Source organism: Bombyx mori, chromosome 14 (assembly GCF_030269925.1).
Source record: "Bombyx mori chromosome 14, ASM3026992v2".
Taxonomy (NCBI): Eukaryota; Metazoa; Arthropoda; class Insecta; order Lepidoptera; family Bombycidae; genus Bombyx; species Bombyx mori.
In genome coordinates, this window is record NC_085120.1 from 378,763 (window position 1) to 406,661 (window position 27,899).

Genomic DNA, 27,899 nt, shown 5'->3' on the forward strand with positions numbered 1-27,899 from the left:
CTTGATTCATGCGGTCGTAGCGTAGAGATCAGCGCCATCATATTTTGGTTCTGTTTTTCAATAAGTTGTCGCCATAATTCTTCATGATTTAGCGGTTTCTCAGCCTGTCGAGATCCCACTTCTGATATCGGAGACTCGTTATATTCACGGTCGCTCATTTGTGGGCATCAGTAGGGATCCGGGCGAGAAATAAATACTTCGTATGTTCCAAATACTAATTTTTATTACACAGTGTAGGTAAATCACAATACAGCTTGACTCTAAATACTTTTCAATATACACAGTACAGTTCCTAGGCTGGTGTTGCTTATTCAACCGATAGTACCGTAATAATAATCATCGAATACAGAGTGCACGTTCTTTTATTAACGTTTACCCTCTCCAATCTAGGCTCTGTACACGTCACTTTGACGTTTGTGTATCGTTGATGTTCCGAACTATTGACCCGGATGCGACATATATATATATATATATATATATATATAAACAAAATAATAAACAAAAATAAATACATTCACTCAACCTGCCGGTGTCTGATGCAAAGAGAAAACTTAAAAATTAAAACAGATAAGACTAAAGAAACAAATGTTACCCATACAACATGAAATGCAATTGTAAATTACGAACTGATGTAGAAAAAGAAAAATACTATTAATAAATAAAAATAAATCAAAAACAAAAAAAAAAAACATAATCATTAAAAATAACTAATTATAATACTAATAGGTAATTAAAATAAAATTAATCTTAAAAAGTTGTTAAAACATTAATAGAATGTAAGAATAATGTGATAGAAAAAACCAAACGTAACATATAGACAAAGTGGCTGTATGGCGGTTTCCATAGCCTTATACAAAAACAACAACTATTAATGTCAACTGTCAAAAAGATAATATCTTTGAGTATCTACCTACCTACCTACCTACTTACTAAAAATAATATTAAAACTAAATTCTAAACTACATTCTACACCAGTTAATACTAAATTTGGACAATAACAACAAAGGACAGACAATTGCAATGGGTAACAAATATAGAAGCAGTGAACTACACCAAGAAAGAACACTACTTCTTGTCTACGTCAAGATTATTTGTATTTGACTCATGCCAATGTCTAAAGTTGCCTGAATTTCGCGGTATGTCACATGTCGATCTTCCTCAATCAGCTTACGCACAGCATCAACGTTTTCTTGGGTGACTACAGTTTTTGGACGACCTTGACGGGAATCATCACTGAGCTTGACACGTCCACGTTGAAACTCAGCAAACCAGCGATAAATTGTGGTTTTGGATGGGGCTTCATCACCAAATGCAGAAATCATCCGGTCAACACACTGTTTTTGTGTTAAACCTATTCGAAAGTCATAATAAATCATCGCTCTTGAATTTTTTCGAGTCAATTCCATTTTCTCAACGACTAAACAAGTTTGACAAAATCTCGTGACAAGACCGAGAATCTTTTTTTAAATAAATAAATGGTATTCGATTTTTAAAACCAAGGAGTTTTCAATTAAAAAGATTTTAATCATTCCCGATACTTTTAGTGCAGCCCTCGTACCCCTGTCCATATTCACTGTAACTATCATTACGTGTAGTTGTAGGTGTGTGATATTTTTGAATTACATTAAATATTTCTATCTGAGCATTCAACTTCCAATCATCGCGAATGGTCTTAAATCTATCGTAAGATAGCAAAAAATGCATATCACTGTCACAGGACTTGTCAGGTTCCTGTGTACGAGTATGTGCAGTTACTTGATCGCTCAAATGACTTGTTATTTTTTTTATTAACCCATATTCTGCATAATCTTTTTTTCTTTGGATATTTTTTGGTCTCTTCCAAACTTCAGAGTCACTCGTTTCAGTAGTATTATCGTCTTCATTACTGATTTGTTCGATGTCATCGTCTTTGTTTTGTACTGGTAGAGACGATGTTGTATTGCGATTTTCAGACAATGGCTTTAAAAATAATCATTGACTAAAGTAGTAGTATCTCTTTGAACTACCTGCTGAACCGTTTCTCTGTGAATTTTGTTTTTTAAGGTCTCTGTTGAAAGAGTCTCTTAACCTTTTCCATTTTCTTTGTAAGTTGGCAGCTGAAAAATCAATTGTTAAAATGAAATTTGTAGAAAAGTAAGTTGGTAGTTAAATTTGAAAATAACATATAAAATAATAATAATAATATTTTACAATATGGAAATTACAGTGATCAGATCATATAATGCACTCAGTATTGAAGATAATTTCTGTATATTTAAATATCCATGTTAATAGTTTCAAGTTATTCTTAAATTTATGACAGCCAAGCATCTTTATATGGTTTGATAAATTATTAGTTTTTCTTATACCGGTGGCATAAGCGCTTTTTGAAAGCGTAATATAATTACTTAATGTTCTCGCTTTCCACCCGCGTGGAGTACACGTTATGTAATATATAAATAAGTAGTATTTAATATTTTACATTTTATTTTATTTTACCATATTAAAATTAACTGGATTTATTTTATATTAGTCCAGTATAATGTAAGATCGCTCATTTCCCAAAATGTCGTCAGCCTATTGAATGGTGTTAAAAAAGGTTGAAATACCTAATACTTTAAGGGGTCGTTGTACTCTTCAACACGAGCTACTTTTACTATTAGGACACATATAATACCTACATGACCTAAATGTATGAAACACCTGATTTTTTACGATTTCGTATGCGTCCCCATAGTAAAAGTTGTTCATATTCATTCAAACTGAAATTGATATGTCCAAGTGCATCATATGCTGTGAAGGAAAACAGTCAAGATTGCCATTTTCACATAAAGGTACGAGAAGTGAAAATGTGGTTGAACTTGTCCATGCAGATGTCTGTGGACGTAGTCATTTGTTTATTAATTGAAGTGTCATCACCTGCTAGTGACGTGTACACTTTTTCGACAATCTCAGGTAATCGCGCATATAATGGCGTGATTTCTGATTGACATTCACTTCTCTGACGGCAACGTCGATACCAAAGATAGAATTTGCCCACATGGGTGTGTGTGTTCTTCGGTGATGCCGGGTTTGCTGCTTTGTCAAAAACATGGGGTGACTGTAGCTGTTGCTGGCCCTCCCGTTTTCTTTCCAACTTTAGTTAGGTCAAATTTCTCAGGTTTTCCTCGATAGTATGAGTGTACTTTATGTAATCTTAAGTGTACTTTAAAAATCAAACACATAAAACTTTTAAGTATTTATAAACACTTACCCAAAAATTTTAGTTCAAGGTTTTGACTTTTTGGTAACACCAGACATCTGAATATCTGGCAAGTTTTTAATGCCGGTCATAGTTTCTAAATTATTTGCTTCCGCGTTATCAATATCGTCAGCGGTGGGGTCGATAGCTATTATCTCCATATTAACACGCTCGAATTTCACAAAGGTAGCTTTCAGGCGCTCCTCCCTTACAAGTATGGCAGATTTCGACAACGGCTGCTTTTAATTTCGTTATTGTAATGGCACGTTTCCGCATCATGGTTTTTAGACTTTTTAGATGTTGGTCAAGCTCGTGATCTGTGTCCGATCATTCCGACATGTTGACCGATTAATTAGAAATTGTCCATTCTTCTATGGACCACCGTTGCGCTTTTTTTTTTAAGCATAAATTTTATATAAGAGAAGAGAGATTTTCAAAGACTTTCAAAGAAGAGACTTTCAAAGAAAATAAAATTTATCCATTTATTTTGTAGGGTTTTTGTTGTTCTTTGACTTTTTGTTCAGTTTTGAGGTTAGTTTTGTAACAAACCAGTCCTTACAACGATTATGATTGAATTCTCATACGACAACAGAAAATAGTTCCAAGAAACCAATGAATGATTCCAAGTAAATAATATTAGAAATAATGGTAGGTCATGCTAAATGTAGGTGGTTCGTAGGTAGGTACCTATAGGGAGTAGAAAATAATAATGCTTGAATATAAGAATGAAATAGTTTTATTGGTCCATATGATGATAATGTTCATAAAATATGTCGTCTAAAAACGGAACCGGCGGTTCAACAGGTCTAGAAACCACAAAATGGTCATGACGTGCTCACAGCATCCCACATATATCAGCTTACTGAGTTACATGCTAACATGTCGTAACTTAATTCTTCCCCTTACTAAATACTTGTCCGTTCCCAGTACCAATGGCAAGTCGTCCTCAATGTCGTTTGCTAATTCTATTTCGCATTTTCCATTCCTACGGACATGCTCCCCATAATACGACCGAACTTCTTTAATCTGATAGGAACCTAGAGCTACTGTCACCAGATCATGTAATGACAGTCTTGGAAATGTGTCCAAATGTGGATGTTCAGCATCTATGGTTAAGAAAATCGCTCTCCTTCTATTAATATTTTCATTTTGTATGTACTCTCCCAAATAATTTTGTAATCTAGCTTTAGCTATTTCCAAGAACTCTTGAGCATCAGGTCGGCCATAATAGATGCATGATACTTATTTAAAAGTGCACATGCAATATTAAAATCTAACATAAGGTGTGACGATGCACGATTGAAGTATTCTTGACAAAATAATTAAAAATCGCATTTTATCCGCCCATTTACAACTTTAACCACCCAGCGACACATTATAACACATCTTGATCGATTTGCCAGTTCTGCGGTTAACTGATTTTCACCTTCCAAGAGAGACTGAGGTATATACGCTTTATAGCCATAGCTGTGCAATTTACTAATTACACCTCTGAAGCCCCTATATAAAATGGAAACATCTCCAGGCCTGAAATAATTTCTTAATATACTTGTTTCATTTCAAAATTCAGTGGACATAATATCCGAATCGCTTCTAGTTGCTGGCAATGGGCCAAGTGATTGCAAAATGAACCCATCACAGCAGACAAACGAAAATGGTTTTACTAATTTGACATATTTATGTAAGCTATAAGTTTGTTTTTGGTACAAATAATTACTACTGCTTTGCACATAGACACAAGTAGAGCGCGCGTCACGTAAAAAGAACGCTGGAAGAAAGTGGAGGGAGTGTGTTTGCGCATGGATACACTCGCGCACGAAAATACGAAGTATTTTTTATTTATTTTTGAAGTAATCTTTCGCTCGCGGCTTCGTATATTGGTTATTGGTATGTACAGTTTAGTAGTTCTGTACTCTTGTATACAGTTACATGTTACAGGAGAGCGTAGAAAAATATCATAAGTTTGAAGTTAAAGTAGTTTATGAAAGTTAAAATTTAGGTAAAGTTATAAAGATGATAATTTCTCTTGATGTCAGTTGTACGATAGTTAGTGATGCACTCTCTTGACTGTAATTAAATTCATATTACGAGGGCTGCACTAAAAGTATCGGGAATGGAATATTTCCACTGTTCCTGTCATATTAAAATCTTTTTAATTGAAAACTCCTTGGTTTTAAAAATCGAATACCATTTATTTATTTAAAAAAAGATTCTCGGTCTTGTCACGAGGTTTTGTCAAACTTGTTTAGTCGTTGAGAAAATGGAATTGACTCGAGAAAATTCAAGAGCGATGATTTATTATGACTTTCGAAGTGGTTTAACACAAAAACAGTGTGTTGACCGGATGATTTCTGCATTTGGTGATGAAGCCCCATCCAAAACCACAATTTATCGCTGGTTTGCTGAGTTTCAACGTGGACGTGTCAAGCTCAGTGATGATCCCCGTCAAGGTCGTCCAAAAACTGCAGTCACCAAAGAAAACGTTGATGCTGTGCGTAAGCTGATTGAGGAAGATCGACATGTGACATACCGCGAAATTCAGGCAACTTTAGACATTGGCATGAGTCAAATACAAATAATCTTGCATGAACAATTAGGTGTAAAAAAGTTGTTTTCCCGATGGATACCGCATTCGCTCTGTGAAGAGCAAAAAGCGGCTCGCGTTACTTGGTGCGTCAGAACTCTCGAAAGATTCCACGCAGGATCCTCAAATGCTGTATACAACATTGTATCAGGTGACGAATCCTGGATATACGCGTACGAACCCGAAACAAAAAACCAGTCTCGAGTTTGGGTGTTCGAAAATGAGTTAAAGCCAACAAAAATTGTTCGTTCACGGAGTGTTGCAAAAAAAATGGTGGCCACGTTTGTCTCCAAAACCGGCCATGTTACGACTATTCCTCTTGAGGGACAAAGAACGGTTAATGCAGAATGGTATGCTAGCATTTGTTTGCCACGGGTCATTTCTGAACTCCGTAAAGAGAACTGCAACCGCCGCATCATCCTCCATCACGACAATGCGAGTTCTCACACCGCGCTCAGAACAAAAGAGTTTTTAGAGCAAGAAAACATAGAATTATTAGACCATCCGCCGTACAGCCCCGACCTAAGCTCTAATGATTTCTATACTTTCCCTAAAATAAAAAATAAATTGAGTGGACAGAGATTTTCATCACCTGAAGAAGCTGTGGACGCCTACAAAACGGCCATTTTGGAGACCCCAACTTCCGAATGGAATAGTTGCTTCAATGATTGGTTCCATCGTATGGAAAAATGTGTCAAATTTCGCGGAGAATACTTCGAAAAGCAATAAATACGTTGTACAACTGCGGCTCGTGGATTCTTCAAATTCAATTCCTTTTTCACGGAGCCAGGTTTGCATGTCTCCTTTATTTGTACTGGACGTTGGTGCAGCATCGAGTTGTTTGTTATGGTACGATGCATTGTCGACTACTACGACTGATATGGTAGGTAATTCTTTTTCAGTGACGTGGAAATTGTGGATGATTCTTTTTATAACACGCTGATCAAAGCTGTCAATGTCTATTATTGGTGATTGTTTAACTCTTTTATTTTTGCCTGGAGTTCGGAAGATAGTAAGAAATTCTGAATGTTTTGAACCTTTTACAATTCGTCTCACTGTAGACGCGGAACATTTTGTTGCCTCTGCGGTCCGTTTCATGCATTGTTTCAAATTATCAACTGCATTATTATCAGCCTCTCTCTTCATAAAACAATATACGTCATAAATCATTTTTCTCATTTTTCTATGTAAAAGCATTTTGTTATTAAAACTTTTGTGCGCGATAGTATTTTGAGAACGAACGTAACGTGAACCCAGCGCGGATAGGAGAGGTCGACTGACGAACCAATAACACACCGGCAAGCATGCGACAGGTGACCCGCCCGCCCCACGCCGCCCCTCATACCACCAAATACATCGATAAATAGCCTAGTGCGCAGCTTGACCGCCAGCGTTCTTTTTAAGTGACGCGTACTATACCATCACAGATAACAATCGCACTGGCATATCTGGATTTCCAAATAAACCCTCTGGAATGATCTTATTTCTTGCTGCCGCATCTTGTATTGAAATGGCCAAATCCTAAATATAAGGGTACGAATGTATTACCCAAACAATCTCTTGCTTTAGACATGTATCTTTCTAAAGTGCTTCTAGGAAGTTGAAACAATGTAGATAATCGCTCATTACTGTCACCGGTTCTAAGTTTAACCCTGTTACCGGTTCTAAGTTTAACCAGCATAATACTTAAAGCCACACTAGAACAAGCAGTTTCCTGTGAAAGCTGTGATATGTGTGATAAAAATTGATAAAACTCTTCAGGTTTGATCCATAACCAATAATGACAGAGACGGGGATTAATTTCTCTAATATTAGAAAAGTTATACTGTCTGCGAGTACCTCTATCCATAATTGACATCATGTCATCCATTTGGTACCCAGTAAAATCATTATTTATTTATTTATTTATTTATTTATTAATTTAAGGATTACCGACAGGGTTGGGTTTACAGTAAGACATAAAATAACATTGACATGTATAGAGCAATTGATAACTGCAACTCTAATTAGAGGCAATCACAGCATGCATTACATTAATATATCAATAGAGATTTAACAATACTATTAATAATAATAAAAAATAAATACAAAAGAAAGACAACAAGGACAGTAATACCCGAGGACTCAGACCAAGGCTGAGGCTGAGGTTCAACAACAACTTTTTATAATTTTGTTCTTGAATATTGGAAGGGAATCACCAAATATGTCAAGGTTTTCAACTTTTCAGACTAGATTATTATAAAGGTTAGTTAGACGAGGAGTAGGTGAGTGCTTGCCTAGATTGGTTCTGCTAAAGCGGGTGCTGAAAAGAGCAACGGGGCGACGAGGTAACCTGGATGGCACCTTCAAAGAGAATTTATTGAGGATGGATTGGGAGTCGACAGTACCGCTCATAACTTGATGTAAAAAACATAAGCCTAACATATCGCGGCGATCACTCAATGTTTGCATTTTAAAATATTTAGCCCTATCAACATAACATTCAACATAATTAGGCGGCCTAAAACGGTACGACATGTGGCGAAGTAACTTTTTTTGAATTCTCTCAATCCTGTCAATATGGGTTTTGTATGTAGGACACCACACAGTGCTGCAGTAATCAAGTTTGCTTCTAACATAACTGTTGTAAAGCATTAGCGTAGTGGAAACCTTCTTAAACTCCCTACCATTCCTAAGTACAAAACCCAGTGATTTGTTCGCGGCATCTATAATTTTGTCAATGTGCTTAGTGAAATTCAGCTTGGTATCAAGCTCCACCCCTTGATCACGAGTCTGAGAAACTTCACTCAAGCATTCCCCTGAAATATGATATTGTGTTGGTATTATATTGCGTTTTAATGTAAATTTTATATGTAGACATTTCGAAATATTCAAATACATTTTATTAATTTGGCACCAATCAACCAATTTATCAATATCACTCTGTAATAGTTCAGCATCATTCACATCATTTATAACACGCATTATTTTAAGATCGTCAGCAAATAGGTAACAGGTAGAATATTTAAAAAGATTTGTAATTTCGTTGATAAAGATGTTAAAAAATTGTGGACCCAACATGGAACCCTGAGGTACACCCGAAGAAGCTATGAATGGACTGGAACTGTGCCCGTCAATAACAACCTGTGATGGCCGTTGGTTTAGATACGAAGAACACCATCTAAGCAGAGGAACTTCAATACCAAATTGATGTAGTTTTTCTAGTAAAATGCTGTGATTAACTTTATCAAAAGCCTTAGAAAAATCAGTATATATTGCGTCAACTTGCCCAGAGTTGTCAACGATGACCGCAACATCATTTACGTATTGAAATAAATTCGTATTTGTGGACCGCTTCGTCATGAAGCCATGCTGAAATGGGGACAGCTGGTTTCTTACACGATTGTAAATATGAGTATAAACTAAACTTTCAAAGACTTTAGCAAATGTACAAAGGATGGAGATGGGCCGATAATTAGTTATTAGATCTTTTTTCCCGTTCTTATGTATGGGAACTATTAGGGCTTCCTTCCACTTTTCAGGGAAAATCCCTGATAATAATGAATGATTGAATATTAAAAACAATTATAATGAAACTGTAATTCATCCCAAGGACCAATATTGAGATGATGACTGCATATTCGGGCACTAGCTGGTTCATACAATTTATGCTTTAACAATAACATTATTCCTTTATAACAGACGGTACCAACAAACGTTCTGTATTCCTACAATCACCAAAAATACAATGCCGTGATGATGCAGCAACTCTTTTATAAATACATGAGATTATATCCTGATGCAATTGCTCAATGGGTTGTGGTGGTGGTGTAGGTATTGTGAAACTGTCCACTTCATGTCTTGACGTAGGAACATCCATATTCTCTTGTGCTGCTATAACTTCTTTATGAACAATCTGCTGCTGCCTTTTCTGATCATACTGATTCTGTCTCCTAACACTTTTATAGGCATTAGTCCATTGAAGTCTGTGTACCTAAAAACATTTAAAAAAAAGCTTAAACCCATACATTATAAAGGTTTTGGTAGAATAACATTTATATACCTAAGGAGGGTGTAAAACAATTGTGGTATGTGGAATAAAGGACAAATACAAATGACCAACTTTCATGAGTTTTTTGTGTACAATCCGAGAACTATTTCAATGCAGCAAGTGTATTATGCCTGCTGAATAGGTATGCACGACATAATGAGATTTCCTTCAGGGCTATCAATTGATACTTTGTGTGTCTTGGCTCTCAACATGGAAGACCATATGTCCATTAGCTCGTTCAACTGTTGATCCCTTGACAAGTTTAGAGATGCTCTTTCTATTATTGCATAACATTCTTGACAAAGGATAGCCTCCACTGATACCTAAAAGTAAATATAATAAATATATAATATATTCTGTTAGATAATGTAGGATTGGTAAGAACGGTAGGTATGGAACGGAGCGCTATAATGTGAGTGAAAGAAAACGGAAGGAAAGGGAAAAGAGAATGACAGACAGAAAAAAGGGAGATGACGAAGGCCGTTGAAAAATGAGCAAGACGTAATAAAAGTGTTATTTATTAATTATTATTATAACAGAAGGTTTTGCAACAGTGGATGATTTATTTTATGCGCTGCGATCCCTATTCTACATTTAAAAATAAATATTCGTCCGGAATAAAAAAAACAAATATCCCTCCGGGATAAAAGACAAATATTCGTGCGGGATGGACGCCATAAAAATTTCAAAATTTTAACGAAAGACGCTGCAAGGAGATAAGACGAAAATACGACGATGACGAATAAACGACGATTATTAAGAAGACGAATTATAAAAACGATTATAAGCACGAAGATTTGAAGACGGATTACGCTCACGTTGTTTAAACGGTGTTAAACGTATGCAGGAGGAATAATGTACGCCATATTTTGTGAAGTGATTAGGGCGTTCGATTATTTATCTAATTCTGGGACTAAATTGGAATCTTTGAAAATAAATTGTTTACCAATAAGTTACAGTTAAGTTACAGTAGGCAGCGGCTTGGCTCTGCCCATGGCATTGCTGAAGTCCATAGGCGACGGTAACTACTCTCACCATGGTGGGCCTTATGCTCGTCTGCCTACAAGGACAGTAAAAAAAAAGTAAGTTAAGGTCGAGTCTGTTTAGTTTAATGCGGGGTTATTCTCAGCTTCTTTTAATAGCGAAATTACAACAAGAATCGTTTAGTATATACAAATCTAGCTTAATAATAGTATAGCTTATGTTAAGGACGTTAGAATCAGGGAATAATTGAGTATCCTGGCAGAAGCCCTTATATGTGGTCTGAATAGTTACAATTCCCGTGCCTGATATAGTATAATCTCTTATTTCTAAGTTTTTACAGTCAATTGATATGGACATACATATATAACTCCGTGGATGAATTTGATCGTACATAAAGTTGGCAAGGTGTTATAGGCCTTACAAACTAGTTCGAGACTCATGGCTAGTTCTAAGTCGTTCGATAAATATTGATGATTTTCGACATGTTCTTGATGCAATTGAGTTGGTATTAGAATAGACGAATGTTTAATACTCGTATTTAATTTGCTAAAGAGAACAGAATTTGTTATATCTTCTAATTGCCAGGACAAACATAAGAGGGCCGTTCCCAAGTTGCTAAAAACAGTGTTGAATTGGGAACTGATTATGATCATGATATGATTATGAGCATGATCCGAGTCACACTCCATATGGCTATGTCCGCTGATAAGGAACTTGTAATTAATAGTTTCTAGCGCTGGATGCACATGAAATAAGTACATGAACATTATAGCAACCGTATTGTTTTTGTTGGGACCTCCACATGTATCTGAATAAAATGTGACCCTGTTTAACTTCTGAAGGCAAATTCTGAAGAAAATGCCACAGACACGACGCGATTTGACGAGCACCGATGATTGCGTCCCACATGTAACATGTAGCCTTATCAGTTGCTAAATCATGAATTGTGAGATTTTTTTATTTTTTTTTACAGGCAAAACGGGAGGGAAACCCATCATGGATACCCAGCACCACGGGCAGCGATGGACTCCAATCAGCTAAAACCTCCAATCAAAATTTTTTTCCCATGTTAACATGGCTCTTAATATTACGTTTGAATTTATTAATTTATTTTTATTTTTACCTAAAGTAAGGGCTATGGTAAGGGATCGGGAGTTTTTACTTAATTTTTGCGTAGTCTTACAATCCTAAAGCTTACACATCTATTTTTATAAATCGTTTCAATTTTTGCATAATGGTCTTTTTTTTTTCAGGTTATATTTCTTAGGCTAACACAATTTGTCTAACTATCTGATACAATTTTTATGATATACAATTTATACTTACTATATATTGCTTTCACTTATTTCTATTTAATATTCTATTTGCTATTTTTAAACGATACTTATAAACAATTCATTATCTTTTCTCTTAGTCAACTCCGGTAAATTTTTAGCAACCATTGTCGTATTTAATATTTGCTCGATCTCAAATCGGTTTCTTGCAAAAACAGGACATTCCAAGAGGAGATGCGGAACCGTTTCACCTACCCCAGGCTCACATAAACACGATGGATTTTCCTTACACTTGAAGCGGTTCAAGTATGCGGAAAACCCACCATGGCCCGTGAAGATTTGCGCCATGACGCTTGTAGTTTCCATTTTTCTGACGATTCTGTACGCCGCCACCGCATTGGGAAATAACATTTTTGTTACGGAGGCTGTCTCACCAGACTTGTATCTCCTGTTCCATTCCACGAGCGTAGCCATGCGGATACTACGCTTGACGAAAGAGACCAGACATTGGTCAGAGACCAGACATTGGTCATAGTCCGGCTTTTTCTTTAACTTTAGGGCCGCTTCTTTTGCGAGACGATCAGCTCTCTCGTTTCCCTCCAAGCCTGCGTGGGCCTTGATCCAGAAAAAATTAACGCTTTTGTTCTGGAGTCGACATCGCCTCAGCATGTCTCTGGTTTGCACAGCTAGGGGGTGGGGGGAACCGAGGTTGGTGATCGTTTGCAGAGCGGCAATAGAGTCGCTGTAGATATCGAAAGAGGTCTCGCGGTTCTTCGCCACTTTTTCCGTCGCCCTCCATAGAGCTACGAGTTCTGCCTGATAGACGGTGCAATAGGACGGCTCTGCCTGATAGACGGTGCAATAGGACGGCAACGCGAGCTTGATGGCTTTAGTTTCGGTGGTTCTATTCCACAAGGATAGCGCCGCTCCAACTTTACCCTCAATCTTGCTGCCGTCCGTAAAGATTCGCACAGCAAAATTGCTGTGGGCATTGTACTGTTCCTCGTCTATCAGGGTATCGAACTCTAGTCTGGTTTGCTCTGCAGGGTGTGGGGCCTCTATCGTTGGAGACATCTGTTCTACCTCCCTGTCGCCCAGCGATGGCTGGGGTATCCCCCTCTTGGCTTCATATAGTGAAGCCACCTCGCGAATGCGTAGGTCGAGAGGGAGCAACCCAGCTAGTATAAGCGCTGAGTTCAGGGAGACTGTACGATAGGCTTTGCACAGTTTTTGGGCGAAACCTCTCTGCACGACATTTTGTACCCCTAATTTATTTGCTGTTGGTGCCCATGCACTAGCAGCGTACAGTATCGTTGGTTCAACGGCAGCGGTATAAATGGTCCTCACGACCTCCGGATGCAACCCCGAACTAACACGGGCTGATCTAGCAAGCTTTTTGTAAATATCTAATGCTTTTTTGCAAACATTGGCTACGTGCTGTCTGAAGGTCAGCCCTTGCGGCGATAGTGAGTCCTAATATTTTTACTTGCTTTGACATTTCAATGTCGATTCCCCTCATGCTCATGTCGATTCCCCTCATCCTCAAACGCGGTGCATCATACTTTAGCCTTTGCGTGATTACCATCGCACAGGTTTTGTGCGGTGCATTATAAGTGAAAGAGCAGCGTGTTCTAGTAGTTATGAATTAGCGATAACATTTTATAAGTGTGGATAACAATTTATTTAGTGTGTCGCAAGGTGGCAACTGTGTGTCCTTTTCCTTGTTGGGTTGCAAAGCGCTACCTACTTTAGCTGGAGTCTCATCCAATAAAATGGTGCTTTAGGCTTCTTTATAACAGTTTTTTTTGTAAGAGAAAGAATTTGGATTATCTATATCATTTAAACTTTGGGCAGATAGTGGAATAGATGATGTTATTTGTGAATATGATTTCTCTACAATAGGAAACAATTTAGAGGTTTTTTGGTATGAAATGGGGTTTTGAGATATATGTTTTTTAATATTTGTTAGCCTAGTAAACTCAGGGCAAGATTCGTTTATATATTCACCTCTACAGTTATCACAAGAAAAAGTCTCAGTATAGCAAGCTAGTCTGTTTATTACATCTAGGTTTGCTCCTGCATTGAACATGAGTGTATCCAAAGCGACAACAATCAAAACATTGTACCATTGGATAAATATACTCTTCAACTGGAACATTTGAAAAAAAGGAATACACTGTAAAACGGAGAAACTGTCCATCAAAAGTCAAGACCACATTTTGAGTAGGAATCCATGAAGTTTCATCCGAGTTGACAGACTTCCTATTTAATCTACGGAATTTGATAATTTCTGCATAGCCTTCTGAGATCTGCAGATTGTCTATAATGTCCTCATGAGTCTACTCCAGGGGAATGTCCTTTATCAAACCCATTTTACATATATTATACGTTGGAATCACTTCATTATACAAAGGATTTATAGACATGTTAGACATGAAAATATTGGCATCACGATGTGTTTTAAAAGTTATTGCAAGGCGATTATAACTCGCTTAATTCCATCCTGTAAGATATTACCGGGATTGCTTTTCTTTAGATGATTTCCAAATTTTATGTGCAATGATGCAATACTATTTGAATCTGAGATCAATCTAACATGGACCATATGTGGGCCAAGATCCTCTTCAGTGTATTTTTTTCTATAAACAGAGTTAGCCATTGGGGTCCCAGGTGGTGTCATAGAAGGACTCTCTGAAGTAGACTCTGGTGAGGTCTGTACAATTTGGCGAGGAGGCACTACAAGCTTATTTACTTTATTTGCAAGATTATCCGCCAAAGCCTGCTGCAGCGGGCGCAACGAACGTTGTCTGTCCGAGATCTTTGGTTTAAAACAATTTACAAGTTTTTTCTTTTTTTGGGATTTCTTCGATTTAATAGTGATAAATTCAGATACATTGGAAAGGTCGAACTCATCACAGAAAAATATTGCTTGGCTAAACCTTGAGTTATAAGCCCCGCACGTTGATATTGCGATTGGCGGCCATCTTGGTGATGTAGTCGAACTGTCAGTACCGTTCGCAACGTTGGCCAGCGCCTACGCGTATTGAATACCTCTACTTTCTTACCACGTATTTGTAATAGCTTTTTGTTTTCATTCTCCTGTTTTATTATTTTTGTTATTGTTATTTTACTTATTCTGTTAAAATGATTAAGAAAGTAATTAAAAACCGTGATCGTGAAATGATAATTAAAGCGGATAATTACTTTGTTAAAGAGAAAGAGGACGCTAAGGAGGAAGTTATTGATTCAAAATATGAAGTGTGTCCTTAAAATGCTTCGGACACAGCTGAGGACATATTAATTTCGAACCAACTTGTGACGGACATATTAAATCTTTTACAAAATTCTACTAAAGTGACGGAACGTGTGGCGAGTGCTACAGGCATTGCAAAAAATACAGTGACAAAATTACATCGATGCAGCATGAATCTTGTAACACCGTATTGCTAATTTGCATATTTGTTGTAAGTCAATCTGGCGCGTGCTCCCTCCATCGGATCAGCCTTTGTTCCGATTTTATTTATATAGGCATGCATGCGCTCGGAGCGACTCATTCAGAAGCCGCGCCAAATAGTTAAAGGAAAGGTCAAGACAGTACACATCCTTATTTAACTGTATAAGAATATTTCACATTCAAGTTAATTATTTATGCCCGATTTGATTAACGGTAAGTGTTTAATTATTCATATGTGTAATTTGTAACATAACATGAAACTTATTGTGTATAATTAATACTTTATAGGGTTCCAATAGTCCCGTAAATCGTGACTTATAAATTGGAATACGCTCCGTGGTACGTAACGTCCCGGAATTTTCTCCTGATCTAAGTACTTTCTGACTGACGCGAGGGAACTGGTGTAACATCAATAAATCCAGGATCCTAACTGCTGAATCACCGTATTTTACCAAAAAGATACGTATAATTTTAAAATTTAATATTTCATCGCAGAACATACATGTTAATTACCCTCCGTTAATTTTATATGCCTAATGTTGTAACAATCTAGTTTAAGTAGCTTTAGTTTTTTTTTTATATGGTTATTCCTTTAATTTTATTGTATACGTGTGTATTTTAATTTAATATACCTATGTCTTTGTGTGTGACTGCATTTCATTCTTTTATTTTAAAAGGCGCCCTGAGTAAATTTGTTAAGATCTCATTCTCTCCACTGCGGCTGCCGGTGGGTGTAACAATTACCGTTACAATCTGTAGATGTGAATGCGTGATGTGAGAATGAATCACAGGAAGTGGCAATAAAATTAAAACTCCTACGAAAGCAACGAGACGTAGAAAGGAATATTTCGACGGATTTTATTTAACAGCATTAAGAAATATAATTCACTATATGTATACGGTGAGAAAAAAAAAACCTAAAATGCGCTAAATCATAGCAGCTGCAAAGGCAGACCTTAATTATACAGGTAGCGAAAAAAGGTTGAGAAAAATAATCAAAAGTTATTTAGGATATCAATTTAAAAGACCAGAAAAGGCTGGCTCTAATAGAAATACCCCAAATTCAAGCGTGGAGGGCTAAATATTTACGCCGCATGACTTGCTAGGTACAAATAAAAAACTAGTTATTTATTTCGATGAAACATGGATACACGCATACTACACGGTAAAAAAATGTTGGCAAACACTAACCGATACTGGAGTGAGAAGGAACGATAGCCCTGGTCGCCGATGGATTAAAGTTCACGCGGGAAGTGAAATCGGTTTTGTGAATGGAACCGTAATGCACTTCTAATGTTTAAGGCGGACACTAAAACCGAGGACTATCACGATCAAGTGAACGCTGAGAATTTTACAAAGTGGCTGAATGATGACAAACTGATACCCATTATACTATCTAATTCGAGTATTGTAATAGACAACGCCCCTAATCAGTAGGAAGAAAATAAACCTCTTAACATGAACTCTTTAAAACAAGTGATGGTTGAGTGGTTCCAAGCTCTAGTAGGAGAGGACCTCTCGCTGCCGCGCGTCGTGGCTATGACGCTCGGCAGCGACGCGTCCTGGAGGGCGATGCTCGACTTCTGCGAGTCCACCGTATCGCAGAAGGAGGCGGCGGAACGAGAGAGAGAGAGCTCTTCCCTTTCCGCACCGATCCGTTGCCGTCAAGCCGGGGGTCGGAGGAGGGAAAACGCCCGTACGTCCCGACTCCTGTAGGTGGCGGCTTCCCCCCGGTGAAGGTCAAGGGGCGACCTGAGGGGGTAGAGTCCGCGCGGCGCGCTACCAGCACTCAGCGCGCTGCCAAGGAGATTCTAAAGAGCAACCGGTTGGCGGTGTATCACCTCCCGATCCGGCAAGGTGGTTCTGGTCCAGGAGGGTATTCCGGGACACCAGCGGCACCGTGTGAACAGCCTGACGAATGCCGTACCGAGACGGCTGACGTTTCAGAGCCTTCGATTCGCCTCGAAGGCTCCGTCGGCTGGGCGTTTTTGGGGTGAGCCGCGCTGTCTGGTTGCCGTGTTGACCGCGGTGACCCCCCTACCTCATCCAGGTTCTGACCTCGGAGGGGATCGGACGCTTGGGCGAAGAGTGCAGGGGAGTCGTTTAGTGGGTGGGCCCTAAAATTCCTTGGGCCCGCGGTCTACTCCCAACACTTTGCAGAGCGTCAAGTCCCACAACCCCGCGCGCCCCCTAGGCGCGGGGACCTCGTACGAGGATCGGCCCACGGTCCGAAAAAAAAAAAACCTGGTAAGCTCACAACATTGAATTTTCAAATAATTCCACGAAACCGGAGTTACACTTGTAGCGATTACTCAATACATTAAATACTGCACTTTATTATATAAGTGTGACATCGTGCATTGGAAACATACGACTCGGCGCGTATTACGAACGACGCGCGCGCAAGAACTGTGAAGGCTTCCTGTCGCCAAGTTCTTCATGAATGAGCAATTGTCTGACTCTTTTCTCGTGTGATGCGGAAAGACGCTTTATCAGCTCAGATTTAATTTTGTCGTAACGGTTCTTTGCCGGTCAGTTCAGATTTAATTTTGTCGTAACGGTTCTTTGCCGGAGGATTGATAATAATATCTTTCACGGCCTTTGCGTACTGCAGGTCTAAATTATTGGTGACGTTATTAAATTTTAGGACGTCATCAGTGATGTTATGACTGTCGAATTGACCTTCCAGCAAGGCGAAACACAATTCTGGATACTCGGGTGAAAACGGAGGAACTTTAATTTTTAAAATTTGCACCTCCGTATCTCTGTGGTCAGTGGAAACGCGCACTCGACGTTTTCGCCGTGTGGTCACGTTGTTTTTTTTTATTGCTTACCTGAGTAGACGAGCTCACAGCCCACCTGGTGTTAAGTGGTTACTGGAGCCCATAGACATCTACAACGTAAATGCGCCACGCACCTTGAGATATAAGTTTTAAGATTTCAGTATAATATGTCTATGGACTCCAGTAACCACTTAACATCAGGTGGACTGTGAGCTCGTCCACCCAACTAAGCAATAAAAAAAATTAAAAACCATTTTTGCCTTTATTATGTGAATGCACAGACTTGTTACCATGATATTGCATAGTCCTTCTGACACTTCTAAATTACGCAACAACATTATAAACGCTTTTTTTTTTCAATTTTAGTTCGTGTGCTGGCAATTCTTAATGTTGACACTTATGAGAAATTCTGTTAGATAATTGACAGATGCCTGAATCTCGCTTACGACATTTTCAAGATAAAGCGCATATATACAAGTTCCGAATAACAACATTTGGACCGTCGGTCTACCGAGCAATATCACCCGCTCGGTGGAAGATCTTCCCGTTGTCGTATATCTCCCCAAACTGGTGACCCCGACGTGATAATCGCAACCTTCTGATTCATCATCAGCGCATCAAGAACTTCGGCTACCACAATCCCCGCATTCTCGCAGATAAAAGCAAGTCATCGACAGTCGTCCCATAGCAAGCCAGCATCGCAGCCTCAACAGGACCATCGCAGCCGACTCACCGCGCTTCCTGGCCCTACGGCACGCACCTACACTGCCTCATCGCGCAGCATTCAAGCTCAGTCTCGACTCACCGCAGACTTCGAGCAGCACTGGCGACAATCACGCAGTATTCAAGCTCAGTTTCGACTCACCGCAAACTTCGAGCAGCACTGGCACTTGCAAGCTAATCTCAGCACGGACAACGCTAACTAGAAATGACACGACCTCCAGTCTCGGAGGGGAGTGATGTGGCGGGTAGCCATCATACAACGCAAGATAATTGACAGATGCCTGAATCTCGCTTACGACATTTTCAAGATAAAGCGCATATATACAAGTTCCGAATAACAACATTTGGACCGTAACCCAAGTCTCATCCATACTGTCGAGTGAAAACACGTTTATCCCCGTCCCGATCCCGGGGAAAGGAGTGTTAAAGTTGAGAAACGCATACTCGGTGAACATATCGTGTGGGACCGCAATAACAGAGCCCCCCACAGGCTGCCCCCGAAGATTCTCCAGTTGAACCGGTCCCACCGGCACAAAGTTGCGCATCCATTTGTATACTATCGGGTCCGGGGGGCTACCGGTGGCGGCTGTGGCGTTCAGCATGTTGTATGCGCGTACTAGTGGTGCCTCATCGCGGTACGACCCGTTTCCCCGCTGCATATGTTTGACCATGGTAATGACGCTAGCCGAGTCTTTCATAGTCGAGCCCTTCACCAGCGCGCCCAGGGCTCCCGTCGCGTTTGGATCAGTAATACGCTCAGCTATATGGTTGTACAGCGCACTAAAGGGCACAACCTCGTCCTCATTTGCCCAGGTGTTTACACCGACGCTGTAGACGGGAACTGTATCACTGTAGGTGTTCCAATTATTGTTGTCCACACCAGCCGCCCTAGCGCGTCGAACACCCCCCGTGGACAACTCCGGAGCTGGCATCACCTCCCCCCGGACCCCATCCTGCCCCGTAACAACAGCGCCATCATGGTCGGCGCTCGCTCCGAGGAGTGGGTGCAGCCGCGCCGCCCGGACCAGCTCAGCCACCTGATCCTCTTCCCTGCGCTGCTGCTCTCCCTCAACTCCACTACGGGCACGATTCTCCGCTATCCGCCTTTGATAACGATCGTTCCTCATCTGTTTTGATGATAGGAACCCGATCCCCCAAAAGAAGCGTAGCAGTCCCTTTGCGTACAACGCTCTCTGTGACGGTAGAGCCGCGGTTAGTTCTTCCGACAGTACAGTCACGCAGGAATACGTGACTGCAAGTGGCCAAATCTTTGAAAACGAACGTGGTCTTTTTCTGATTGCTATGGCGAGACGCAGGCGTTGGCTTCAAATTTTGAACAATACCACGTAGCTTTGACGCAAATTCTGTCAAAACTGGTGTACCGCCAAAATCTGGTTCTGTGTTAAAAAATTCACCTGGCAAACGAAGTGGCTCACCATAGAGTAGTTCAGCGGAGGTGGTTTGAAGGTCTTCTTTGAAAGCGCTGCGGATGCCCAGTAAGACCAGAGGAAGGGAGTCGACCCAATTTGCACTCTCGTGGCAGATTATGGCAGCTTTAAGCTGCCTGTGGAATCTTTCCACGATTCCATTGCACGATGGATGGTATGCAGTTGTCCGTCGATGCTGAAAACCTATGAATTGTGCAAGACTTCTGAATAGGGCTGACTCGAACTGTGCCCCACTGCTCCTTCAGGTTGATCTTTCATTGAGTCATGGCTATAGTAGATTTTGTACTCTCAGGGAAGTTTTGCAACTATATCATCATTAATTTTTTCAACATCTTTGTTAAGAGGCGCGAGTATCTCTCTATCTTTCATCTTCTCATAATTTTCATTGGCTAAGCAGTTACCAAATACATCAATCAATAAGATTGTTGTTTGAAATGATATTCTGTGGCAATTCAATTTCTTCCAATAGCATTTAGAACCAGTTGCTTAATTTAGTAAATTATCAGCAAATTGTCGTTACTCTATATCAATGCGCATATTTTATTCTAGTTTAAAAGTCTTAAAAACGCACCATAAGGGGCATCGTTTGATAGAAAGATCTAATAACTCAGTTTTATTCGCACGTGGCTGTACAAGCAGACATTGATTACTTTTCCACCGAAAGGGAGATCCGAATTTCCAATCAAATCAAAAAAAAAATATTCAACATAAATGTAAGTACATACTTGTTGAACGTCAAAAGAACTACCGCCAATTCACAAGAACTAGCCTCCGTCCTGAGAAGAATTGGCAAGAAACTCAGCGGGAATGTCTTTTTTTTTCTAAATATATATATATTTTTTTTTAATTTTAGATAATTTTTTTAATATGAAATTTTTACAATGAGTATTATAACGTTACAATTACTACAATATTGAAATGCCCGGAGCGAGCAACTCGTTCCCACTTTGTGCAATCTTCTAGATAATCATTGACAAATTCGTGCCATCTGCAAACTTTCAACACAAAGATACAGATAAATTTATGAGCTCTGAGGAAGATTTTTCACCATCAGATGAAGAATATATATACCAGACACCGATGAAGGCGCTACAGAGTGCGAATTTGTTGGAAAAAGGCAGGTAACTATACCAGAAACAAGTAACACGTCCATCGAAGATGTAGAAAACATGATAGACAACAGAGAAATCCAATTACTCAATCAATCAATCTGCGCTATACGCTAAAATAATTTGACAAGTTGAAGCGATAGAAAGCCATGGTGCCAAAAAAATCTAACTGTAAATCTCCAAAGATGTTAACCAATACCCTATTTGACTAATAGCCAAAGTTTCTATCACAGAAAGCTGTAGACTTTTAACTTTACGATTATGGACTCAGTTCCAAAAGAAAGCTGGTGTTTCACGCGGGACGAAACCGTGACGGGTCGAGGTGGAAATGAAATGGCATCAGGAGTAGTTAAATTTTTTGAACAGACATTGCATTGAAAGAAGTAACCCTATGGAGTGACAATTGTGCGGGGCAGAATAAGAATGTCTACTTGATGGTAGCTTACTTCTGGATATTAACTCAAAAAGAGCATTTGTAAAAAAAAAACCGCAAGTATTTACTAAAAGGGTACACTCATATGGAAGTGGATGTGATCCATAATAGAACGAAAAAAAGAAAAAGATCCAGGAGTTTCCCATTGTTACTCCCTGGCATTGGCAGCAGTTTATTAATAGCTCTTTGAGAAATAATAAAATTAAAGTGATTAATATGGAAATCGATCACTTTAAGGATTTTTCTGCTTTTTGTGAAGGATCATGAACTCCTTTTGTTCACAGAAAAAAATCTAATGCAGGAGAAACTGTACCTTATTCGGCTATAGTGTGGAGGCAATTCCGAAAAATTTAGATGGGTTCAATGTTCTACAAAATTTCATTTGACCAGGAAACATTCGAACAAGTCAGTTTTATTAGAAACAAACGAAGAGCATGTTCGATGCCCACGCAGAAATCTATTCGATTATCACGTCGGGGTCACCCAAACTGGTGACCCCGACGTGATAATCGCAACCTTCTGATTCATCATCAGCGCATCAAGAACTTCGGCTACCACAATCCCCGCATTCTCGCAGATAAAAGCAAGTCATCGACAGTCGTCCCATAGCAAGCCAGCATCGCAGCCTCAACAGGACCATCGCAGCCGACTCACCGCGCTTCCTGGCCCTACGGCACGCACCTACACTGCCTCATCGCGCAGCATTCAAGCTCAGTCTCGACTCACCGCAGACTTCGAGCAGCACTGGCGACAATCACGCAGTATTCAAGCTCAGTTTCGACTCACCGCAAACTTCGAGCAGCACTGGCACTTGCAAGCTAATCTCAGCACGGACAACGCTAACTAGAAATGACACGACCTCCAGTCTCGGAGGGGAGTGATGTGGCGGGTAGCCATCATACAACGCAAGATAATTGACAGATGCCTGAATCTCGCTTACGACATTTTCAAGATAAAGCGCATATATACAAGTTCCGAATAACAACATTTGGACCGTAACCCAAGTCTCATCCATACTGTCGAGTGAAAACACGTTTATCCCCGTCCCGATCCCGGGGAAAGGAGTGTTAAAGTTGAGAAACGCATACTCGGTGAACATATCGTGTGGGACCGCAATAACAGAGCCCCCCACAGGCTGCCCCCGAAGATTCTCCAGTTGAACCGGTCCCACCGGCACAAAGTTGCGCATCCATTTGTATACTATCGGGTCCGGGGGGCTACCGGTGGCGGCTGTGGCGTTCAGCATGTTGTATGCGCGTACTAGTGGTGCCTCATCGCGGTACGACCCGTTTCCCCGCTGCATATGTTTGACCATGGTAATGACGCTAGCCGAGTCTTTCATAGTCGAGCCCTTCACCAGCGCGCCCAGGGCTCCCGTCGCGTTTGGATCAGTAATACGCTCAGCTATATGGTTGTACAGCGCACTAAAGGGCACAACCTCGTCCTCATTTGCCCAGGTGTTTACACCGACGCTGTAGACGGGAACTGTATCACTGTAGGTGTTCCAATTATTGTTGTCCACACCAGCCGCCCTAGCGCGTCGAACACCCCCCGTGGACAACTCCGGAGCTGGCATCACCTCCCCCCGGACCCCATCCTGCCCCGTAACAACAGCGCCATCATGGTCGGCGCTCGCTCCGAGGAGTGGGTGCAGCCGCGCCGCCCGGACCAGCTCAGCCACCTGATCCTCTTCCCTGCGCTGCTGCTCTCCCTCAACTCCACTACGGGCACGATTCTCCGCTATCCGCCTTTGATAACGATCGTTCCTCATCTGTTTTGATGATAGGAACCCGATCCCCCGAAAGAAGCGTAGCAGTCCCTTTGCGTACAACGCTCTCTGTGACGGTAGAGCCGCGGTTAGTTCTTCCGACAGTACAGTCACGCAGGAATACGTGACTGCAAGTGGCCAAATCTTTGAAAACGAACGTGGTCTTTTTCTGATTGCTATGGCGAGACGCAGGCGTTGGCTTCAAATTTTGAACAATACCACGTAGCTTTGACGCAAATTCTGTCAAAACTGGTGTACCGCCAAAATCTGGTTCTGTGTTAAAAAATTCACCTGGCAAACGAAGTGGCTCACCATAGAGTAGTTCAGCGGAGGTGGTTTGAAGGTCTTCTTTGAAAGCGCTGCGGATGCCCAGTAAGACCAGAGGAAGGGAGTCGACCCAATTTGCACTCTCGTGGCAGATTATGGCAGCTTTAAGCTGCCTGTGGAATCTTTCCACGATTCCATTGCACGATGGATGGTATGCAGTTGTCCGTCGATGCTGAAAACCTATGAATTGTGCAAGACTTCTGAATAGGGCTGACTCGAACTGTGCCCCACTGCTCCTTCAGGTTGATCTTTCATTGAGTCATGGCTATAGTAGATTTTGTACTCTCAGGGAAGTTTTGCAACTATATCATCATTAATTTTTTCAACATCTTTGTTAAGAGGCGCGAGTATCTCTCTATCTTTCATCTTCTCATAATTTTCATTGGCTAAGCAGTTACCAAATACATCAATCAATAAGATTGTTGTTTGAAATGATATTCTGTGGCAATTCAATTTCTTCCAATAGCATTTAGAACCAGTTGCTTAATTTAGTAAATTATCAGCAAATTGTCGTTACTCTATATCAATGCGCATATTTTATTCTAGTTTAAAAGTCTTAAAAACGCACCATAAGGGGCATCGTTTGATAGAAAGATCTAATAACTCAGTTTTATTCGCACGTGGCTGTACAAGCAGACATTGATTACTTTTCCACCGAAAGGGAGATCCGAATTTCCAATCAAATCAAAAAAAAAATATTCAACATAAATGTAAGTACATACTTGTTGAACGTCAAAAGAACTACCGCCAATTCACAAGAACTAGCCTCCGTCCTGAGAAGAATTGGCAAGAAACTCAGCGGGAATGTCTTTTTTTTTCTAAATATATATATATTTTTTTTTAATTTTAGATAATTTTTTTAATATGAAATTTTTACAATGAGTATTATAACGTTACAATTACTACAATATTGAAATGCCCGGAGCGAGCAACTCGTTCCCACTTTGTGCAATCTTCTAGATAATCATTGACAAATTCGTGCCATCTGCAAACTTTCAACACAAAGATACAGATAAATTTATGAGCTCTGAGGAAGATTTTTCACCATCAGATGAAGAATATATATACCAGACACCGATGAAGGCGCTACAGAGTGCGAATTTGTTGGAAAAAGGCAGGTAACTATACCAGAAACAAGTAACACGTCCATCGAAGATGTAGAAAACATGATAGACAACAGAGAAATCCAATTACTCAATCAATCAATCTGCGCTATACGCTAAAATAATTTGACAAGTTGAAGCGATAGAAAGCCATGGTGCCAAAAAAATCTAACTGTAAATCTCCAAAGATGTTAACCAATACCCTATTTGACTAATAGCCAAAGTTTCTATCACAGAAAGCTGTAGACTTTTAACTTTACGATTATGGACTCAGTTCCAAAAGAAAGCTGGTGTTTCACGCGGGACGAAACCGTGACGGGTCGAGGTGGAAATGAAATGGCATCAGGAGTAGTTAAATTTTTTGAACAGACATTGCATTGAAAGAAGTAACCCTATGGAGTGACAATTGTGCGGGGCAGAATAAGAATGTCTACTTGATGGTAGCTTACTTCTGGATATTAACTCAAAAAGAGCATTTGTAAAAAAAAAACCGCAAGTATTTACTAAAAGGGTACACTCATATGGAAGTGGATGTGATCCATAATAGAACGAAAAAAAGAAAAAGATCCAGGAGTTTCCCATTGTTACTCCCTGGCATTGGCAGCAGTTTATTAATAGCTCTTTGAGAAATAATAAAATTAAAGTGATTAATATGGAAATCGATCACTTTAAGGATTTTTCTGCTTTTTGTGAAGGATCATGAACTCCTTTTGTTCACAGAAAAAAATCTAATGCAGGAGAAACTGTACCTTATTCGGCTATAGTGTGGAGGCAATTCCGAAAAATTTAGATGGGTTCAATGTTCTACAAAATTTCATTTGACCAGGAAACATTCGAACAAGTCAGTTTTATTAGAAACAAACGAAGAGCATGTTCGATGCCCACGCAGAAATCTATTCGAGAAACTCGAATACAACGACTTACAAAAACCGTTGGGGTGGATTCCATCATTGTTTCATGAATATTATAAGAATCTTCCATGTGCGGAAGTTTCTGACTTGCCTGAAGTCTATGAGTGAGCTGTGAGTCTCCTACAAATAATCAGATGAATAAATATTTCAATTTCTTAGCACAGACTTATTATTACTATTTAAAATAAATCCTCCTGCCTCCCTCGCCCCCTTCAAAATTATTTCCAGGTGTATTTGTATTTATCTCATAATATTGTATACCTATGAGAAATACATTTTTTTTTAAAGGTATATAGTTTCGAGTCCATAAAATTAGATAATAGATAGAGATATATATGCCATCCTTCTCTGTTCTGAGCTATGTCAAGCCAACTTCGACCCGCGCACGCTACAATTTCGTCTGCCCATCAGGCCCTTGGTCGACATTTTGATCTGGTGCCTTTTGGCCCAGATCACTTTATTGACCGTAGAGTCCATTTATCGTCCTTGTAACGGGCTACGTGGTCCGCCCACCTCCACCTTCATTGGAAAGGTTCAGGCATCGCATACTTTTGTCTTCTTTCGAATGTCAACATTTTTTACCTTATCCTTCAGGTTTATACCTAGGCAACTTCTTTCCGTTCTTCTCTGGGTAGTCTGAATTTTGTTCCTGGTTTTGAGATCGTGATGTGTTTTATGGATTTTCAATTAAATAAAAGGATAGTATTAACATTGGTTTAATTCAGAGATTAACACACTGAGAACACACTTATAGCGACGACCAACAGAGTACTTTTTGTATAGACACAGAGTAGTTAATGTGACAGTTCACATTACAAGAAATGCACAGACTATGTATAAAGGCTCATATTTAAATACAACACTGTCACCAAATTTGAACCTTTCTCCTAAGTTTTACAACAAACAGTTACATTTATTAAAACATTACTTACTAAAACTCATATGAACTGTACACACAACATATTCTTGAAGAACTTGTCCTTTTATATTAATAATGTGTCGTTTCTCGACGATTCTGCATGCCAGTGATGTGCAAAGTTTGTCGTCGAATAATAGACAAAATCGCACAGTCACGACATACAGTGTCAAGCAACCGAACTTATTAAAAAAGTTATCGAATTCTCCACACTGTGCCAGGTACAAACGCTAGATGGCGTTAAATAAAAAAAAAAAAGGTTTAAATTAATTGAAAGGAAATTTTCTGTGTTACAAGCCTTTGGTACCAGAACGGTTGGTGCAGACCAGGCAGACTCGCACTCTTCAATGATTCCCTCTTTTAACATCTGATCGAGTTCTGTGCGAATAATCTCCTTCTTCGCGGGCGTGACTCGGTAGGGTGGTACAGCAATATGGACGTGGTCACCCGTATCGATATGATGTTCAGCAAAGGGCGTTGGCTCTCCGACTTTGTCAAAAATATCAGAATACTCACCAAGAAGATTTTCTAAGCTGGAGCGCCCCTCCTGTGTAAACAAAGTGCCCTTATCATGCCTCGATAGGTTGACAGAGGCGCACTGAACCATCCCGCGTGTGCTCTCCGTTAGCAGAGGGTGAATGGCCCGAGGTCGATCAGCTGTCCACCATGTCATAGTAGAAAAATTCAAGACCAGCTTAAAATTTGTGATAAAATAGATGCTTAAAAGTGTATCATTATTTGTGGCGTTAGGGAATACAATGAATTCAACAGGTATACACGTAGACATATACTTGACATTTACACACGTTAACATAACAATATCAGTATGTAT

General features: G+C 39.8%; 2 protein-coding genes and 1 non-coding gene across 3 annotated transcripts; 1 reads left to right on the forward strand and 2 right to left on the reverse strand.

Moving 5' to 3' along the window:
- Positions 1 to 205: 205 nt before the first annotated feature.
- Positions 206 to 20,179, reverse strand: LOC134200064 (uncharacterized). Its single transcript, XM_062671992.1, has 2 exons — positions 3,233 to 20,179; positions 206 to 2,096 (listed from the first exon to the last, which is right to left on the reverse strand). The coding sequence occupies exon 1, from the start codon at positions 20,177 to 20,179 to the stop codon at positions 19,163 to 19,165; it is 1,017 nt and encodes a 338-aa protein (XP_062527976.1). The 3' UTR covers positions 206 to 2,096; positions 3,233 to 19,162.
- Mir3339 (microRNA mir-3339) lies at positions 3,499 to 3,585 on the forward strand. Its single transcript, NR_107618.1, has one exon. It is a non-coding gene; the product is annotated as a microRNA mir-3339 (primary transcript).
- LOC105842629 (uncharacterized) lies at positions 10,012 to 14,751 on the reverse strand. Its single transcript, XM_012696738.1, has 3 exons — positions 14,610 to 14,751; positions 12,416 to 13,546; positions 10,012 to 10,157 (listed from the first exon to the last, which is right to left on the reverse strand). The coding sequence occupies exons 1-3, from the start codon at positions 14,749 to 14,751 to the stop codon at positions 10,012 to 10,014; spliced, it is 1,419 nt and encodes a 472-aa protein (XP_012552192.1).
- Positions 20,180 to 27,899: the final 7,720 nt, after the last annotated feature.